Source organism: Monodelphis domestica, chromosome 3 (assembly GCF_027887165.1).
Source record: "Monodelphis domestica isolate mMonDom1 chromosome 3, mMonDom1.pri, whole genome shotgun sequence".
NCBI lineage: Eukaryota > Metazoa > Chordata > Mammalia > Didelphimorphia > Didelphidae > Monodelphis > Monodelphis domestica.
The window spans coordinates 145,514,827-145,536,490 of NC_077229.1; the positions used below are offsets into that span (position 1 = coordinate 145,514,827).

Genomic DNA, 21,664 nt, shown 5'->3' on the forward strand with positions numbered 1-21,664 from the left:
GCAAACACTCTCCAGCTTTGCATTATTCCCAGTAAAGAGGCCCAGTTCCCAAAAATTGCCATGTGAAAAGGATCTGTTTATTCTTTTTTTTTTTCCCTTCTCCAAACTGTTTCCAAGCAGGACTGCTTCTTTCTCAAATTCAGCAGCACCAATAAAAGTGCATAGCATTTCCCAACATTGTATCACCTTGCCTATAGAGATGGTCCAAGGGCTAAAGTGCATTTGAACTGCATGTCACTTTTAGGGACTTTGGGGATTTGGCTTTTAATTACTGTGAAAATATGATTATTTAGAGAATCAGTGATCCTTCCCCAGAGCCTGGGACTGAATCAAACCTGGAAAATGTACTCATAAGGGTTGAGAAGTGAATGGCCATGATGCATATCTTACTCTGCCTAGGAACAGATGAATAAATGAATGAATGAGTGAATGAATCAATTATTTGATTGATAAGCCTAGAACAAGGGGGGAAATGACTTGATACATGCCTGGTGGTAGGGCAGATGACAAGATAGTCTCAGTAGACAAGCCATAGAATATCGTGGAGACTTCTAGATGTGATTCATCACTGTGCAAGTGTTTAGCCTCCTCATCCACACCGGAAAGTCTTCCTGGATAAAAAATAGATCATGACATGCATTCAGATGGATAACCTGTAGACTTTGTCTATGAATGTGTTAGTCTTGATCATATATATAAACGTCCATTGAGGTGAGCCCCACTGAATGTCTTCAGGGAAATTAGAAAGCTCCTTTGCCCCTAAACTCCCTAGAAAGAAGCCACATTGTTTTAATATTAACGTTTTGGGGGCAGCTAGGTGCCCAATGGATTTACAGCCAGACCTAGGGAGGAGAGGTCCTGGGTTCAGAACTGGTCCCAAATACTTCCTAGCTGTGTGACCCTGGAAAAGTCACTTAACCTCCATTGCCTAGCCCTTACCACTCTTCTGCCTTGGAGTCAATACACAGAATTTATTTTAAGATGGAAGATAAGTGTTAAAAAAAATTCTACCAGTATTTTTGTATGACTATAAGTCATAGAATCCTACAGTATCTGGGGTATTTAAAATGGGCCTCACTCAGAGAGCAATAAAGGTTGATGGTAGATGGGAACCTACTGAAACACCTAACAAAAAATATGCTAAGTAGAAGAATAGAGTAAAGAATGTCATCAAAGAAATAGATAATCAGAAAACTAAACAGGCTGGTCATGGACAAAGACACTTCAGTAATTGTTGGAGCCCTGTGTCCTCTCCACTTTAGCCTTCAAGAGAAATCAAAAACGTTTCCTCAGCATATCAGCTGGACCACTTGTGGCAGACATTGGAAAGCAATGACTGATGAGAAGGCTTAGCAGAGTTGTGATATGTATTGTTGGAGGGAACATCGGTCTTGAGTTTGGGGGATAGGAGAGGGGGAAGGGAATAAGCATTTTTAGCACTCCTACTATGTGCCAGGTACCATGCTAAATGCTTTGCAAATAGTCTCTCATTTGATCCTCACAGCAAGGTGCTCATATTATCTCCATTTTACAGTTGAGGAAATTGAGGTAAATGAAGATTAAGCATCTTAACACACAGCTAATAAGTGTTTGAAGTTGGATTTGAACTCGACTTTTTAACTCCAAACCCAGCACTCTATCCACTGGCTACCTACCTAAGGAAGGAGAAGGTGCTTTACCCAGTTCTATAGTTTGTCTCCATCTCCACCTAAAAAAACCCAAAATTCTTTCCTCTTTCCTCTCTTGTTTTCTTTCACTCTCTCTTAGAAGGAACGGAGGTCATGTTTTAGACCCAAGATAGGCAAGTGTTCAATGATGAAGATGACTCCCCTTTAATATGTACTACATTCAAGTCAAAGTCCTGGATGGTATAGCTAGTTTGGTTATGAGTTTGTGGTATGAGTGGTTGGGAATTAGTTTCTAATTCTCTATGGAGTTTAGTGGTCATTTGCTGTCTAGAGGAAACACAATACCCTGCTCTACCTTACTGCTTTTACACGTTGGCATGTTTTGGAAGTCTGAAGCCAGGGTCCCCTGGCTGGCCGACTCAATATTAATGAACCAGACTGACTGAAATACTCCAATGACTGCCTCTTGGCACTTGGCAGAAAAATCCTTTTTATGTTAGTTTCAAGGTTGTCAGATATCATTATAGCCAAGTATTAAAAATTTCAAAGAAAGGAGGCAGTGTGTTTGATTTATAGAATAATTATCTAGCTTTAGCTCGAACTTGGCTTTGGTGCTGGTTTTGCAAGCACTTGAAAATTAAATCCATTTTTTATGGCACTACAAGGTATTATCTCACAGCAAATGATAATTAAACACCTGTGAAATCAATTAGCCCTTTAAGCAGGGAGAAAAAAAAAGTTTTCCAATTATGTTTTCGCACCTCCAAAACTTTTTCTAATTCCAAAACCAACACTTTGTGGAGAGGGACATGACCTACCAGCCAATGGTATGTTCCCTCCCAGTAAAGATCATCCCTCTATTTTGCCCAGCCCAAATCCCAAGAAAGGCAGCCTGTGGTAACGGCAACTTTCCAAGGAAGATGCATTAGCCTTTGGAGATCCCTATTAGGCAGCTATCTGCTTGACACACAGCTGAGCTGTCAAGTTCTCTACAAAGGAAGTTACTCACTTTGTGTTTCTAATGCCAAGTTTTACTTGACAGTTTATCCAAAAGCCAAGATACCTTAATGGAAACCAAGCAACAAGACGTTCCATGTGACAAAATTGGTCTATTTTTTGGGGCTCTGTAGCCAACGGTTCAGAGCCGTCTGCATTAAGAATTCATACTCTGAAAACTGGCTGATTGGTTAATGGCTGAAATCTAATACGAAGGAAAACTAGGCAACAGTCTCAAGCTATTTAGCCCAGCAGTATCATGTGTGTTTAATAACTGTCCTTGGTAACAATTTAGCTAATCCAGATGCTTCTTCTGGAAAAAGCACTGTATTTCTGAATACCAAAAAAGTAGTGGAGGGATTTTGGTTGTGTGCCATGACCATTTTTTGGCTTAAGAAGGGAAAGAAAAAAAAGGGGGAAGAAAACAGTTCCAGGGTCTTTTTGACATCCCCTGCAGGATGTAACTCACTCAGGCTGCCACGACAGAACAGAGCAGTCTGTGCCAAGAAGGCATTCTTCCTGCCTCTTCTAGAGATCCCCCGGCATGATGTCATTCAGGTGTACGTGTTACAGGTGAAGATGTTTTGGCAGCAACTATTAAAAGAAAAGGGTCAACTAATCTTGGCAGTATTCAGATCTGATGTGGAATGCAGCACAGTAGAATAGAACATGTAGGATCCTGAACTTAGAGCTAGAAGGGTCCTTAATGGCCATTGGCTGTAATCTCATAGTCCAGACGAGGAAATAGCTTGCCTCAGGTCTCACTGCTTGTAAATATCTGAAGTGATATTAAACCCCAGGTTTTCCTCACTCCAAGTTCATCTCTATCTACTACATTGTCCTGCAGGTTGCCCACTTGGGAGAAACTTGTAGTAGCCTGACTAACAAGGTAACCTTGCCAGCCGATTCTTTTCTGGTGTCCATTGGATATAATACTTAGGGGGCAATTAAATGGCCTTCTTGACTTTGGCAGAAAAGCCCAAATTCAAATTCTGTTTCAGACTTTAATAGCCGTGAGACCCTGGGCAAAGCCCCTGTGTGCCTCAGTTTCCTCATCTGTAAAATGGAGACAACAATAGCACCTATCTTGAAGGATTATAGTAAGGATGAAAAAATAAATGGCAAGTCTTAGCTCTAAAGTGTTTCATAAATAATAGCTCTTTATATCACATATTAGTATAAAATTACTTAAACAAAATAGTTGATACATTTTGTTTAGACACAACAGATATTTCCCGAGAAATACCCAGACAAACCCTTTCCTACCAAGGACAATCTCTCAAAAGTTAAGCAAAACCCAGTCATAGAATTTAGAGTTCAGGTGGACCTTAGACAAACTGCTTTTCATTTTACAAATGAGGAAGCAAACCCAGAGAAGGGATGTAACTTTTCTCAGGCCACACAGATAGCAGAGCCAGGCCCAGCCCAGGTCTCTTGACTCCAGTTCTTTTCCACAGAACCTCACTATGTCGCCCTCAGTGTATCATCAGAGACAGCAAGGACCACTCCTATAGAACAAGCATTAGAAATATAATTTCTTTAATTTTTTATTTAAGTTTATGTATTTGTTTTTAAATACCCAAATTTCCTTCTTCCCCATTAGAGAAGGCATCATTTGATGAAAAGATGTATGTATAAATAAAACTGTTTCACTTATTTCTATTTATCAGTTTCTTCTCTGGAGGTGGATATACACACGTCAGTCTTGACATATTTCTGTTGCTGTATATAATGTCCTCTGGGTTCTACTCATTTCACTCTTCATGATTTCATGTAGGTCTTTCCAAAATTTACCTGTTCCTTTTGTTGGTGGTCTTGATGTAGTAAAGACAATGGCAGGAGCCTTTTCGTTTTGTGGTTGGAAGAACTGCAGCTAGCTCGCAGAAAGGGAGAGGAAAGCCCATGATTTCTAACAACTCTTCTTCAGCATAAAATATATGCTTATTTAATGGAGCATATTCTTTCCTTCAAAGTTATTCTTAAATGATTAACTTGGATGAGTAATTGTATGTTATTGATAGGAGTAACCGACTTAATTTCTTTAAAAAAATCTAAATTAGCTTGATATAGTTGATAGTTCTGGCTAATAGGACTACCTCTTACTAGAATAAATCATCAAAATAAACAAAAAAATCAATATCAAAAACACCAAACAAATTAACCTGTTCATGATGTTTTTATTCCATTTTATAATGAGGGAGTGCATAGTCTGAGATCATAAATGAGAATTCAGAAGCAGGAGTCACACCCAGATCCCTGAGGTTCCAAATGGGACATTCTGTGGGCTACAATGTGGTGCCTTTAATCCTTATTTAAAAGAGAGGCAAGCACCAAATAAGTTGTTTGGTTTTTTTTAAACCCTTACCTTCCATCTTGGAGTCAATACTGTGTATTGGCTCCAAGGCAGAAGAGTGGTAAGGGCTAGGCAATGGGGGTCAAGTGACTTGCCCAGGGTCACCCATCTGGGAAGTGTCTGAGGTCAGATTTGAACCTAGGACCTCCCATCTCTAGACCTGGCTCTCAATCCACTGAGCTACCCTGCTGCCTCCACCAAATAAGTTTTGTGCTGTTTCAATACCATCTATACCCACAGTCTTAAAAAATTTTTTTGTTTGTTTGGGGTGAAGATTGAACTTCTTTCTAAACCTGCTCTAGGATACTAGATACTCTGATGTGTACCATATTAAAGCCCCTTCCCCCATCTCAGTAACTAGTCACAGTGGGATTTAATTTAGCAGGTGGATTCACTGCTGGTAAGGTATAAAAGGGGCACAAAAGCATAGTGTGTAGAAATAATCATTTTTATTAAAAATAACTGGAACCTCACTGTCTCTAATCTCTTAAGTACAGGGAATGGGGAAAATGCAAGATTAATCACAACCCCCCATTCCAGGCATCTCAGATCTACAGCTTGCACTGGTCTAGAGAAGAGGGACCTTGGAATTCCAAGCATTCACCTAATCCCAAGGTTGAGTGAAGTTGGCACTGTGAGAAAGAATGTGATGGATCAAGTGGGAAAGCAGTAAAAACATTCTTGCTAGGCCTCGTTTTCTCTTTTTAATAATTTTCCAGAAACCATTTCAGTAGTGAAAGCTACAGAAGGTGGGGTAGAAATGGAAATGGAAATCCTCATCCTTCCTTAGCTCTCAGAGAAGGAGATAAAGACTGTTTCGATTAAGTGTGGGCTGGGACCTGCAATATCATTAGTATGGGGAACTGTGGGTAGTGAAACTCTACCAAGGCAGGTCTGGATGTTCTCTACTATTTGTGGTCTTAGAGTTGCCTATTGCAGAAGGCATAGGCCTTAGGCACAAATGAACCACATTTAAGTGTAACTGGGAAATAACTAGACCAAGTAAGTAAAAATAAAATGGAACATAGATACTGTTAGTATTCGGATTTCTAAGCCAATGTGTAACCCCCAGAGGTCCTTATATGTAGTTTAATGAGCCCCATTTCTATTTGAGTTTGCCATCTCTGGCCTAGAACACTTGAGAGATTAAGTAACTTGTCCAGGGTCACATAAAAATTGACTATCTAAAATGGAAGAACCAGGTTTTCAGCCCAGTTCTACCTTACACAAGCAGTTTTCCTAACTTAAGCTGTGAGTAAATTAGAGTTGATTACAAACTGGACTGTATTGTCTTTATAATCTTTGGAGGCCAGTGGGGAGGTTTTAAATCACAATGGGGGTAATAGGGAAGTCATTGAGCTGCAAATCTTTGACTTTCCAAGCAAATCTTGAACTCTCTGGAGAAAGTGTAAGGAAAGATGAACCCACTTCCCACTCTAGAAAAAAACAAAAACCGGAAAGCTTCTCCCCAGCTGGGAAGGTTTGGTCTCAATCTGCAAGTATTCATGGAGGTGGATTAAGCAAATGACCCTACAAATATGATTGTATTTTTCCCTCTAACATGCAAAAAAAATCAAGAGTGGGATGACACATTATTAATTGGAAGGTGAGACTTGCATAACTGGGTTACTATATGAATTACTGTGGGAGGCAGCATTTGAATAAAACTTTGTTGGCCAAGTAACCTTGGACCTCAGTCTCTTCACCTATCAAATGAGAGCAGTAGAAATGAACTCTAAGGACCCCTTTTAATTCTGAAATGCCACAATTCTAAAATTCCCTTGTTTAGAAAAAGCCAGCCTTTTCCACTTGTCATCTTTTTTTTTTCCCTACCCTTCTCTTCTTCCCAATCCATGCACATAGACAGGCATTGAACATGCCACAAAGGATTAGTGGTCACCCTGAGGAGCTTTTGAGTTTGTGGCTGCTTCAAGAAGGAACACATTGGGGCAAGTTTCAGCAATGGCACCCTTCCAGGGCTTTTCCTATCTCTAAGAAACAACTTCCTCCTCAGCACAGGCTGTTTGTGGTATCCCCATCCTCTTGTAGGACTGGGTGTACTTTGGCACAACTTTCTAGATCTTGTTGCATGTAGGGCAGCAGGCCAGTGACTGGGAGGGGGCCAGTGAGAGGTTTACAGTAAGATAATGACCTGGAGACTTCTTATCCTAGGGCGCAGGAACTGACCCTTGTGTTTCTTACCTTCTGGTTTCTTTTCCTTTTTTAAAAAAAATTATTGTTCTCTTTTATTATTTGTCTCTTAGATCCATTCCACCCTCCAATCCCCAAAGGCTTGCCCCATGTTTGCCATTCCCTTCTGGACCTGGACCCATAGTCATTTTTCCTAATGATAATTGTTGCTAGGTAGTTTTTTGACCCCAGATGTGTAAACTCACATCTAATATTTCCAGAGGTGTTTGCTACTGAGAGCTGAAATGTGTTAGAAGTTCGTATGTTTTCTAACAAGCTTGATACAGTGTGAGATTTGGAATGGGGAAGATTGGAGGCCAAATCCAGCCATGGACACAAGTTGTGTGACCCTGGACAAGCTACTCTTTTCTTTTTATAACCTCAGTTTCCTCCTCTGTAAAATGATGATAATAATAGCTTCTACTTCTCAGTGAGGATTGAATGAGATGACTTATGTTAAGAGCTCGTCGAACCCATAATCATATAACTGTTTGCTCTACTGATGATGATGGTAAAGATTCCTCCAGAGGTTTAAGGCTCCATCCTGGGATGTCAGGTGTTTTCTGGGGTCCTTTTGGCTTCTTTTTCAGTATCTACATAAATAAATTAATTTTAAAGGAGTTTAAAAGTAGAGCATCAGACCCAGGGCCCATAGGAGTCCATAGAAAGGTAAAGATAAATACCTGACTTGATTTAGCAAAGTCTGCCTATATCAGGGCACAGAATGTGCTTGGAAGCATCCGACTGAGGAGGATTACAAAGAAATGAATTTCTAATCCTAGAGCATTACCTGGAGCCTAGGCAGCACTGACAGCAGGCAAAGCTAACTGTGGAGAACCAGCTCTGGGAAAGAGTCATACCACCTCCCAATGGCAAGGACCTTCGGGCTGAGGAGTAAATAGCATCCAGGGAGGTGGCAGCAAATCAGGAGCCCTGCTGACAGTGGGGAGGAGGGAAGGAAAGGGAGGCAAGGAAAAGGGAGTCCAAACTCACTTACAGCCTGGATTCTCAGCCCATAATACCTAGAATACCTACCTAGGACTGGAGGACTTCTGAGGAAATTTGATATCCAGGTATTGCCTGTAGCTCAGTATGTGGATGGTGGGATGATTCTGATTGTCTGTAATTTATTTTAGATTTTAAAGAGAAAAGTAAAGGGAAGCAATCACTGTAGATCAGGGCTCATTCTTAGCCTTTTGTTGTGTGACCTGGATCCCTTTGGCAGCCTGGTAAAACCCATGAACCTTCCCTCAGAATAACATTTTAGAATGCATAAAATAAAACATGGAATTACAAAGGAAACCTCTTACATTGAAAAATAGTTATCAAAGGGTTTGTTAAAAGATTAATGTACCTACCTGAAGTTAAAAGCGTCTACTAAAGAGAAATGTGAGGGTTGGGGGAAAAGAAATAGCAACTAAGGCTGCAAGTTTATAGGTCCTGTAGTGGGCAAAAGATGCCTCTCCAGGAGATATAGATACCACATGGCACTAGTAGATAGATGGTCAGGACTCAAACCCAGGTCTTCTGTCTAGGCCGTTTCTGTAGTCTAAAACTAGAGTAAAACACTATGCTTTTAGTCTTTCATAGTAAGACAGCAAGCTTGCTTCCAAAAAGGAAATTTCTTTTCTGTCAGGAGTCACAGTGTCTGCTGTCATTTCTCTTTTGAGGGCTGGTTCTGCTTTTTCCCCTTGGCTCTGCCCTTGTGAATATTTATTTTTCTCCTCATTCTGCTGGGATTTTCCCCTTCAGCCAGAACAGTACTGAAGTTGCTGCAGGCATCATAGCACTTATATTTCTAGGGAGGATTAATTATGTATTATTATAGAGGCTCATTTTAAGTGGGGACACACTAGTATATCATATGAATACAACTTTTTTGGGAGAGAATTGTATATGAAGTGGGACCTATTTCTGGGTTATGTTCAGGGCCGTACGGCTTAATTGCATTAGCCTTTGCAGTCATTTATTAAAACTCTTCTATCCTCTGTGTCACCACCTGTACAGTGGAGATCTTAATACCCACCTGAAATGGGTAATAAAAATCCTTCATTAATTAAAGCTGCAAGTTCTTTGAGATTACTTACCTCCCTCATCTACTTACTTCCCTGCTAAGACTGTCATGTGCATTAGTTAATTATATATACTTTTAAGCAGCCAGTGATTTCTAAAGTGATGGTGTCAGATCAGGGGTCAGCCACCTTTTCTGAAGCAGCTTGCCACATTTTCCTTTATTCGTGAGGGAGGAGGGGAATCTGGTACCTGCTGAAAGTCTGCCCAGCTAGCAAGGGCCAGAGGGAGGGGACAGAGAAGGACTTCCCAGAAAATCCCCAACTTGCCTGCCTAGGAGGTTCATCAGTCATCCAGCTTTTATTAGGTGCTTACTGTGTGTATTCCATTCTGCTAGACCCTAGAGATTAAAAAGAAGAAAAGATAAAAGTCTAATTCCTAGTCCTAAATTTTAGTACCACACATTCTAATGGAAGAGATGACATCCAAATAACCCTAATAATAGCTTGTAGGATTGTGGAGAAGATCAAATGAGATAATATAACATGTAAAAGGTTTTGCAAACCTTCAGACTCTTTCTAAATGTTAGCTACTATTATTTAAGTTTATGATATATAAAGGAGAAATCATTTCAGTGTAAAAGGGAAATAATTTCAGAAAGGAAGTACTAGCATTGGGGTTAAGGACAGGGAGAATGCATCAGGAAAGGACTCATGGAGTGTGATTTGAGCTTATTTTTGAAGGAAGCCAGGAAAGCCTCCAGGTAGAGATGAGAAGAAAGGATAGACTATAAAAGAATGGGAAGAAAAGGAGAAGACCCTCCTTTCCAAAACATTAAACCTTTATTTATACCCCAGTAGGAACTGGACCCAGGAGAAGGCATCTGATAGACTGAAGGGAGTAAAGAGAAGGAAGGAAAATAATTAACTGACTTCATGATTTGGGCAAAGACTTGCTGTCTCTTCACACTGTATCTGTGTCTTTATAAATCTCAGGGAAAGAATGCTGGATTTGGTTCAAATCTGGACCCTGGCAATTACTAGCTCTATGATCCTAGGCAAGTCACTTAAATTCTATGAACTTCACATAACTTTCTTTGTTCCAACGAAATCTCATATCTTTGCTGTGTTGGGTATTTAGGTTTGGCACCCCATCCCAATAGATCCTTGGATATAAAGCAGCAACAAAAATGTCGGTTGTTGATGAGAAAAAAATGGACATATAACCTGTTTATTAATTTCAGACAGCAATGGAAACAAAAATTGCTAGTATGAAATTTAATGTTTTCAAAATTACCATTATGTGATTGATTAATTTGGAAAAGAAATGCACAAGGCCAGGGTTCAAATTCCACTTCTGATATTTATTACTTGTGTAGCCATAGACAAGTCACTTTATTTCCCTGGGGCCTCGGTTTCTCCCCTTAAGTCAGGGGGTGGTACCAGAAGGCCTGTGAAGTCTCTCATCTCCAGATCTATGTGGAAGTGTTCCTAGCAGTATTCTTTTTCTCCTTCCTCTTTCCCCTTTCCTTCTCCCCCCATATTTCCTAAATTCTGAAACTGGCAATTTTAGGACTTGTCGCAGTTGAGAACATTAATCGAGTTTTACATTTTGAGTTGGCTAATGATGGGGATATAGGACCTTCTATGCTGGTCCCTCAGGGGTTTCTATTTTAAGCACTTATTAAACCTTGCTGTCATGCTATGTACTCTGAAGAGTCTTCGACCTTTCTTTAGATTAAAAAAAAAAAACCACACACTCAGTTTAAAACTTTATTTCTCCCCCTCCCCCTTCTCCACAGTTTGTATAGGTATCCCAGCAAGATCAGGAGCTGAACTTGAGGCTGGTTGTCAATTATTGTACTGATGTTTAAAGATGGGAAAAGAAACCATTACCTCTGTAATTTAATATTTTTTATTTAGCTAAATTTGATCCCTCTTAAAAATCTCATCCACTTTGAAGTCTATTTTGTAGTTTAATTAATGCAGCAAGGGTTTTTATTTTACTCTCTGTGGAGATAATCTTAATCCATTCCCAGTGACCTTTTCTTGTGCAAATTAGTTGTACACGCCTGTTTAAGCAAATGGGCCTTTGCAAGATGTCTCTTCCTAATGACGGGTTTATAATTGAAAATTGGCTTACTCCCATATGCCTAGTTTGTGCGAGAATATAAAAATAGATGTGGACTTTAAAAATATAAATGTATATATCAATATACCCCCCAAAAACAGGAGGAAAGAATATCCTCTGCCTTTAGGCTATGATTAAATTAGACAATTAGAGTCAGAAAGTGTGGGTGACATAAGTTACTGTCAAAGTAGCACCTGCCTGTAGAACTGTGGAGGCTCTCAGAAATGAGGGGGAAGGGGCTAATCTTGATGCTGAGTAGACAGACATTCCCCTTGCGGGACCCTGGCCATCTACACTTAACAGGCTTGTCTAAAACTCAGATTATCTCCTAATGAACTGGAAACAGTTGAGTTGTTTACCCTGAGTGGTTTGGAAGGGATGGGCATAAATGAAAAGAAGGGATTTAAACTTGACTAACTTCACTCCATCAACATGAGGAAGAAGGTGGCTCTCAAGAAGTGCTTTTAGAAGCTGTTTGCTTTTTTTTTTTTTGAGTCCCAAGTGATTTCTCGCCCCTACTCTTCCCCATCACCTCCCTCCCTCCTTTTTTAAGGCTCCATCTCTTTCCCTGCCTTTTCCTTCTTCCTCTCTCCCTCAATCCAAACTGTTCTGTTACAGGAAGATTTTTTCTCGTGTTGCTGAATGTTCTTAGCTAAATGTAGAGACTTTGGCTCAGAGGAAGGAGCAAATGTTGTTTGTGCTTACTGTGAAGGTTTCCTCGAGTAGGTTTTAACTGTGTTTTGAGGGGTGGGGGATGTAAGGGGTGACTTGTGGGAGAACAAGGCTTGTCTTAGCTTTCACAGACTTTTGTGACTGACTGAAATGGCATTTAAAAACCAACGAAAAAAGGATGGTGTTTTTTTAAATTTTTATTTTATATGAAGAGAAAGGGAGAATATTTCCTTTGCTGTCACAACAAAACTCAACTTCTGAGACACAGACGCCGGTGCCCAAGCTGTTGCAGTGGCGGCCACTGGACTTGTGTCAGATGATATTGTTTGCAAAGCATATTATAACTGTTTCATCCAACTCAATCTTTAATGTTTGCTGGGCCTGTCACAACTGACTTCCTTTTTGAGAGGGAGAACTGTACAGATTTGGTCTCTATCAACTTGATTCAAGTGTATAAGTCAGTCAATCAAAAAGCATTTATTGGAGCAGCGAAGGGGCTCTGTAGATAATGTGCCAGGACTGGAGACAGGAGGTCCTGGGTTCAAATGTGAATACAGAGACTTCCTAGCTGTATGATTCTGGTCAAGTCACACCCTCAATTACCTCATCCTTACTGCTATTTGGCATTGGAACTGATATTTAGTATTGATGTTAGATTTTTTAACAAATCCTTATTTTAAGAGAAAGGTTCATTAAGAACTAATGACTGGGGGGAGGTTAGGTAGCACAGTGGAATAGAACACCAGACCTGGAGACAATAAATCTTGGGTTCAAATCTGCCCTCAGACACTTTCTAGCTACATAACCCTGGGCAAATCACTTAACCCCAGTTCCCCACCCCTCACAGCTCTTCTGCCTTGGAGCCAATGCTTATTATGCCAGGCTCTAGAGCTACAAATATAAAGAACAAAATAATCCTACTCCTATGGAGTAGCTTAAATTTGACTAGATGGAGACAATAAGTACATAATAATAATAATAATAATAATAATAATAATAATATCTAACAGCTAATATTTATGTAGTGTTTATAGTTATTATCATTATTTTAACCTCACAGGGAGGTAGGGTGCTATTATTATTTCCATTTTATAGACTGGAAACTGAGGCCAACAGAGGTTAAATGACTTGTCCAAGATCACACAGCCAGTAAGTCACAATATTGAACTCAGAGCTCAGCCATCTGGCATCCCATCTCCCACTCTTCCATCCATTCTTCATTGGCTAATTACATGTTCTTCTCCCTCCAGGTATGATTATCGAGAAATGCTGCACAATGCCACTTTCTGTCTGGTTCCCCGTGGCCGCAGGCTTGGCTCCTTTAGGTTTCTGGAGGCACTGCAGGTAAGAGGCGTTATACAGTTTCTTATTATGTTAGATTTAAAATTGTTGTGGTTGTAAACTGTAGTAGTTAAAAGAGTTAAGGGTATAAACTGTGATAGATATAAGAGAGGGTGAGTAAATTGTGACCGCAGAAAATATATTTCACTACAGTGTCTTGGTTTTTAAATCAAATATAAGGTGGTCGCCAGGGAAATATTCCCAATTATTCAATATGCCCATGTCAACTGGGTTTTATAGAGAATTTAATTAATAATACAATGAGTAATCAAAGAAAGAGAGAGAGAGAAAAAAAGGAAATAAGTATGAAGGGCCTTAAGCCAACATGGCCTAGACCTGAGTCTTAAGAGAGAGATCAGTCAGTTAGTCTTTTATCACTCACCACAAGGTCTGTCTAAGCAAGGATTCTAGGGACACCAGGCCAGCTCCATCTCAGCTGATTTCACCAGAAATAGTTCCAGCCAGAATCCTCCTCAGAGAGATCCAGCCAGAGACTGTTTCAAAGGGCCTCTCTCCAGAGCCTCCAGAGGAACAGAGTCCCCTCAGAGGAGCTCCAGCGAGACCTCCTTAGAGATTGTCCTCCAAGAGCTTCCCTTGTCCAGAGCCTCTCTCAAGAGATTCCTCCCAAGCGATCCTCATAAGAGCTTTCTCCAAAAGGATTGTCTCCTCAAGAGATTCTGCTTTTTCTTATATAGGGGTTTTTCTCCTATGTCACCTCCCCTAAGTCCTTACATCTACCAATCACGTTTTCCAAAGGACTGCCCATCTGAATTCCTGCTAAATTGACTAATCTCCTCAGTAAGTCTGAACCAGAGAAAATGCTGCTGTGTGGACTAATCCCCTCAGTACATCTGAACCAGAGAAAACACAGCTGAGTCAACTAATCTCATTAAGAGAAAACCTGCTCGACCTTTATAGGTACCTAGCATCCCATTGTATCAATTCTAAAAACAGGCATGACTCAAAGAACTCCTTGCCTCATCATAAGCATGGGTCTAAGAACTTTCATTGTTTAGCAAGGAGTTTTCTCCCCTAAAGCAGTCTTAAGTACGGGTGGAGTAGAGGTCCTCCCATTTCTGATCCTGGCGAGTTCTCACATCAAAATGGGGAATGTTTTCAGTAGGGAATTTGTTCCAATGGAGGATTCCTCAATGTGGAAATTTTTAACATTCACAAGTCTGAGAAATTTCAAGATTTACAATTAATGCTAATAATCTTCCTATCACCACCCCTATCAAGAGCTTACATCTATCCAGCCCATTAAGACTTGCAAAGCACTTTAATAATTGCTCTAATACCAGCCAGGATTTATACGGTGTCGACAAAGGTTCACAAACAGCTTAGGAGGGTTTGTGAGATGCTTTATGAATGATCACATTTGATCCTTACAACAATCTGTGAAGTGGAAGCTATTATTCTCCCTCCCCCCCCCCCCCTTTATAGGGAAGGAAACCGAGACTTAAGGGACTTACCTAGGACCACCTGGCTACCTGGTGTCTGAGGCAGAGTGCAAATTTATGCCTTTCCTAGTCCAGGTCCAGGATTCAACTCACTATGTCAACTAGCTTGGTGAGGTTGGATGCCATGATTATTCACATATAGCAGAGAGGTAAGGAGATGGATCTCTTAACTAGTCAGTGACTGAGGTGAGATTGGAATCCCAGCTTTCCCAGCTTTCCTTCCTACAGGGCTTACCTCAACTCCTCCCCACTACCCTCCAGCACTGAAGTTTTTAGATTCTTCTTCTGCTTTGTCTTCCTCTGTTACATTGCTGGGGCAACTAGCTGGCAGATTCATCTTTCTGAGTTCCAAATCTGGCCTCAGACACTTACTAGCTGTGTGACCCTGGACAAGTCCCTTAACTTTTGCCTTAGTTTTCTCATCTGTAAAATGAGCTAGAGAAGGAAATGGCAAATTGCTCCAATATCTCTGCCAAAAATACTCCAAACGGAGTCACAAAGAGTAGGTCACAATTCAACAGCAACAGTTTCGTTGTAAGTTTGTTAAGGGCAGTGATTGTCTTTGTATCCTCAATGCTTGGTTCTTGGGCTACAGCAGGTATTTACTAAATGTTTATTGACTCATCTGCCTATAAAGTCAACACTGTCCATCACGCGTCACTGCCTCCCAGGTTAAAAAAGACTTGGAAATGAAGACTAGATCTGGGGTGTTTAATATTATGCATAGAGGACAATGGGGAGTGAGTGGGGAAGTATGATTCTCCCTGAGGCGTGTAGCCTGTTTCTGTGAGCTTATGAGAGCCTTTCTGGAGGAGACTAAAGTAAGTAGGAGAGCTCACTGTGTTGTTTTACCTCCTTGAGAGCAGGAGGCAGATCAGTTGCCTGACAAGCATTAGAACTGGATTCCTTTGGGAGAGGGACCTCTGCCAATACCCAAAACCTGTGAGAGGGAAAACAGTGTATTGTTTTCACTCCATAAAAGCAAAATTATCTATTATATTCCCCATTCAATATGCAATAGGTTCCCTAGGTCCTAAGTGAAAGTGATACTCAGTTGAGTGGATTGGTTCCAGTTGCTTGGTCTACTGCTTAAATGACTTAGCAGAGAAGTCTCCAGGTCTGGAGATTCTCCAATTCCAGTGCCTTCATGGGGGGGCAGGAGGGGCAGGGAAGAGGAGGAGTCTCTTCTTGTCTGCTTTTCCATCCCCTGAAGAACTAAATCAACCTTGATCCATGGAGACAAGTTATCAGTGGGCTCCATTAGAGCTTTACTGGTCCTAACATCCCTCTCTTCCCCACCCCTATTCTGTCTTGTATAAATGTATACATTCCTTTCTGCTTTGTACTTCCACAACTACATCTTCCTACCTCCTCCAATGGAAGACTGTTGTGACTGTTTCTAAAACAGAGCAGCCTCCTTTCCTTTAAAATCTTTTAAGATTCTCTTCCCCGTTCTTCAAAGCGTACCAAACACGGCCATTCTTGCAGCCTCTCCATGATTCTTGTACCTCACAAACCTAAGCTTTTCTCTCCTAAAATCCTGAAAGCTGGGCTTTTGATAATTATTCAAGATCTTTCCTGTTGTGATGTCATACACTGCACAGACCAAATGATATAATAGAAACCTCAGCTCATGGAGTCAGGAGATTTGTGTCCTAGCCCAGCATTAATTGGAGCTAGTTATGTGGCTGCAGGCAAATTCATCAAAGGACTTGTACAATTGGCCATGTATAAGTGTTTGAGCCTCCATTTCCTTATCTGTATGGTGGGAATAATAACACTTTAAACCACCTCTCCAGGTGCTTATAGAGGAAGCATGCCATAGAAATATGCCATAGAAATATGAGTTGTTGTCATTATGGAGGGGAGAATGATTTGGATCACTTGGCACTAAAGAGAACAAGGTTCTGATTCAGGTGAATTAGAAGGAAAAGTACATACCTTCTGCAAAATAAATTCTAGAAAAGGAATAACAGAAATAGGTGAATGTAACAGAAGGTTAATATACCATGAAAAATAAGAAACACACACATGCACTCTCAAACATGAAGAGATCGGAGAGAAGATTATAGTGTGATACAGATCACAAAAATTAGAATAAGACTCATTTTTTAAAGAAGAAACAAATTATAATTATTTTGTTAAAATTTATGTTTTTAATGAAACATTTAAGTACATTTCTGCATAATTTTGTATTTGGGGTTTATTTCCTTTTGTTTATTTGATTGTTATTTCTTGTAATTCTTAATTTTGTATTTAACTCAAGTTTATAATCAAGCTCTTGTTAGGCATAAATAGCAACAGAAATACTGTTTGAAGAATAACTTGTATAGGTCCAGCTCCAGAGAAAGAACTGATAAATAGAAACAAGCAAGACATAGAGTTGCTTTTGGGTTTTTTTGTTTGTTTTGTTTTGTTTTGTTTTTGGGGGGAGGGCTTTTGTGTATATGTATGTTTGTATGCATGTATGTATTTATGTATGTGTAATTTGTCAAATGATACCTTCTCCAGTGCAGGGAAGGGAGGGAGAGAGAGAGATACCTGAGAATTTTAATGTAACAAATAAACAGATAAATTTAAAAGAAAAAAGAAGGCCTTGTTAGACAAAGAGCTAGCTGTTCTGTGTAGTGTGCAACACTGGGAGTAGGTCACTTTAACTGGCGTCTGTAGAACTGGGCCAAAGTATTTTATATTCAAGACTAGTTTTATGCTAGGATTTCAGTGGTGCCAAATTTTCATTGCTTTTAATGAAACTTCTCTATCCTGACGAGTTGTTTCAGTGGCAGTAGAAATGATCCACTTTGGGGAAGGGTTCGATATAGGATTTTAAAAGCCCTGTGCAAAAGTTCCAAATTATTAACCTGACTACCATAGTAGACACAACTCTGAAAGCACCTGATGCTTCAGAGTTTCCTGAGAGTATTAGTCTTTCAACTCTTTTGCTCTTTCTTCCTGGTCCTAAACGTCTTGGGTCCAAACAATGTAGGAAATGATAGTCATTTTTGTTGGTCATGCTTTTTGGCTCACTTGAGTAGGGAATCTGTGGTGTCTTTTCTTCACCTGGTGATCATTCCTTTTGTGTGCAGGCTGCCTGCGTCCCAGTGATGCTGAGCAATGGGTGGGAGTTACCATTCTCCGAAGTGATTGATTGGAACCAAGCTGCCATCATTGGGGATGAGAGATTGTTATTACAGGTAAGAAAAGGGCTGTGGCCTTCAAGAGATCAGTCGATTATTGCTGCCACCATCCAAAGCTACCAGGAAGATGAATCCAAAAGGTCAGCGCTATATAAGAAATTTTATCATGAGAAAATGGTCTGTGTCATGGTGAATATTAACTCATTTAACAAGGCACTTTTCACTTCCCAGGACAACATCTGCACTGATCAGGGAACAGCTTTTGAAATGGAAAACATATGGGCAAAGAACATCAGTTTTTTGGGGGGGAGGGTTGGATAGGGAAAGAAAATGGGATGTGGATGCTGCTGCAGCTTAAGACCTCTATTTTATTTATTTGTTTGTTTATTTTTAATGACACCAGTGGGTTGCTGTGCTCCCTCTCCTCACTCCCCACCTCTCATTCCTTTCCATCTGTTTTTGTTTGGCTTCACACTGACTTCCAGAAGAAGAGAGACCTCTGTAAAAAATGAACGAAAGTGTCCAGCACATCAGGGGATCCCCCATCAGAGTATTAAAAATCCACTTACATTTTGTATTAAAAGTAACCAGTCTCACATCCCATATGCCTTTGCCCAAAAGCTGCCATCCAAACATTGCCCTGTTGGCCACTGGGCATTTGCAGCATCCCAGTACCAACACTTCTTGAGTCAGTATCACTATAATCAGTATTAAAGTTTTATCGACTCCAGGATGGAAGGTGATCTGGGCGTCAAACACCATTGTTGCTATGCCTAGTCCAACTCGGATCCTACTCACTAGGCTCAATATAGATTTACCTCCTAAAACCTCCTTTTCCCCCCAATTTACTTTTCCCCCCCGGACTTTTGTGGTGCTTTTTCTCCAGTGTGTGGGCTAGTTTCTGTACAGCTGCTCCCATATTGAATAGCTACTGTGCTGTTGTTAACAATGGGTTGAGAGAGCTGGCTCAGAGCCTGAATGTCTGCTCTGGGAAATGTTTTTTTATGTTACAATTTTTCATTTCCTGTTTTAGAACAGCTAGGATGTTTTTATTTGCATATTGTCTTGTCATCGTGTTGCCAGGAGAGCTTAAGGCAGCTTCCCTGAATCTATTTTGTTCGATTCAGTTAGGTTTTCCTACCATACATGACCTTTTTATTAAGACTCCATCTAGTGCCATGACTTCCCAAGCCACCCTGTCAGAGCGGTATTAATTTATCATTTCCCATACCTGTTTCTGCAGACAAGTAGATTAATAACTAATAGCCAGTCACCATTAAAACTGGGAACTCTGTGTCTTTACAGCCAGGCAAAATCATCTTCCTGAGCAATGGATTTCTTTTGACAACAAACTGTCAGAGACATGCAAGTATTATAAACACATACACGTTGCTTCTGACATTGAACTGCATGCTTCAAGTTCAGGATAAGCATGTGCGTTCAGGCTAGAAGAACAAATACCAATATTGAAAGTGCTGATAAATTCCCCTTTGTGGCCACATCAGGCACAGTTTACAAGGAGTCGAGGGAATAGGGTGATGATGAGGTCTTATTATTCAGTTAGAATGATCCTTCAGGACTAAAATATCCAATGTGACTCCTTTTTAGAGCTTCCTTATCTCCATTCTTTGGTGATACAGGTAACATTTTCAGAGATGACATAAAAATTCATTTTCTACCATTCACTGAAGATCTCTCATTTGAAAGGTTTTCTCTAGCTGTCTCTTCTGAGGATATTTTATTTCCAAATGACCCTGGAGGTCTGGGTGACAAAACTAGTTGCCTGAAGTTTTCAAATGCCAACTTTTTTGCCTCACTTCCTTATTTTGACTGGTGGCAGGGATGCAGATGCATGCTTTGGTTAGCATTGGTTGTGAATATTTGTCCAAAGTATTCCTCTTCCTTTCTTCTTTTCAATGTGAAACAACTTCATTTGCTTCCCCAAAGAGGAACCAAGAGCCAAAAGACTATGCCTCCTTCCTCCTCCCTCCCTTTCTCCCCTGGTAAGAGCCACCTGCAGAAGTTCAGAGCTGGATCTGTTGACAATGACATGCAGAACTTTTTAGAATCAGTCAAAGGGGGATCATCATTCCTGCTTTAACCTAGGCCTCTGTGGTTAGCTACTTGTCACTTAAAGAAATGTACCAGAAGAGATGGAGGCAAAAAATAGTTTAATTCCTGTCCTTTAAGCCTCCTCCATCCCCCTCTCTCTGGATAACGCCTGAAGCAGAGGAAACCAGGGGCAAGGGATGGGGATGGAAAGATGCCAGAGGTGTGCAATAGGGCCTAAGAAATTAAAGAAATTCTAGGCAGCATGTCTCTGAGCACTCATAACCATGCAGAAAGGAGACACACAGAGAACATGTTTCTTTCTTGGACCAGCCAGTATAAACTCTGTGTTCCAGAGAACAAGGTGTGTCTGGTAAATTGATATGCAAGGCACTATGCTGGGAATTATCCTATGTACTTGGTGTGCTACGTTTCATGGTATTGTGCAAGCTATTTGCATGTTGTTTGAATAAATCTGCGTGAAGTCTGAAAGGAAAGGTGTTATTACCCTGTGCCCATGTATGTCCCCCCAGTACGATATAAGCCCCTTTCAGGCAGGAACTGTTGGATTTCTGTCTTTTTATTCCTGGCATCTGGCAGATTATCTTATACAAAGTAGGTGCTAAATGAATTTGTGTTAGATTTGAATTTGTTACTCATGCCCAAGATAGGCAAATTGATCTGAATGGCTTCCTTTGCTAAAAGTTGGACTTCTCATCATGGGTTCTAAGTTTATTTCAGCATAACTGGTTGGTTTCCTTTGGAAACCTATGTGCTTTATGATTAAAAAAAAAACCATATTATTTTGAAATACTTATCTCCATAGGTTTCACCAGATTGCTGAAGGAGTCCAGACCATAATAGGTGTTATTATTTACTGTTTCTTTGGTCTTTGGTCTGGAAGAGCATAGGGAGGGACCTGAGGACCTGAGTCTAAGAGGCTGGAGGGATCCAAGGAAAAGCTGAAAAAGAATAGGATGTCATTTGAACAAAGAGCTGGTCCAAGGAAAACATGCCTAAAAGTGTGGCATCTGGAGAAACTTCTACATTCAATAAAGAAACCAACAAGGAATGGATTCCAGGGCTAGACCCTATTGCGTAAATTTGCCTAATTTATAACTAACTTGCCTTTCCATAACCCTCACACTCTTTAGTGAAGTTATGATGATTCTACTCAAGAAACTGGCCTGAATGATTGCTCTTGCAATGACTCCCTCCCTGAATGGCTGTGTAGCAGTTCAAAGGGAGACAGAATCCTCCTCAAGTCTGTTGATCATTGAGAGATTGCCAAGGGAGCAAACTTGTGGTCATCTATCTGCAGATTCAGTATTATTCCATGGATCTGAGGAGGTTTAGATCTAGAATGGATATCAGTAGACATTAAAGTTGCCAACTTACAAATGGGTAAAGAAATGTTTATAAGTCGGTAGTTTGGAATTTAGGTAAATGCTTCTATAGAAAGTACTCTAGCTTCATGTAAGACAAATAGACTTTTTCACGAGCCAGCTTGGCCAGATTTTGACTTTAGCAACATATACCCCCAGCTCCCTCCACTTTGCCTCAGCCATGACAGGCATCATCTCACTTCACAGACTTGGCTACCCTTGATAAAGAGAATGTGGCAACTTGAAATCTCTTCAGCTCCTAGGAACTGCGGGGGGAAGCTCTGCCCTGTCCCCAGCTTGTCTCCTTCTCTAT

The 21,664-nt window shown here is 40.4% G+C and overlaps 1 protein-coding gene across 1 annotated transcript in view; it reads left to right on the forward strand.

Moving 5' to 3' along the window:
* EXT1 (exostosin glycosyltransferase 1) overlaps positions 1-21,664 on the forward strand; it is a 327,031-nt gene that overhangs the window by 266,881 nt on the left and 38,486 nt on the right. The window contains exons 2-3 of the mRNA XM_001370020.5: positions 13,230-13,323; positions 17,867-17,974. Coding sequence (XP_001370057.1) covers positions 13,230-13,323; positions 17,867-17,974 — 202 coding nt within the window. The remainder of the gene's footprint in view (positions 1-13,229; positions 13,324-17,866; positions 17,975-21,664) is intronic.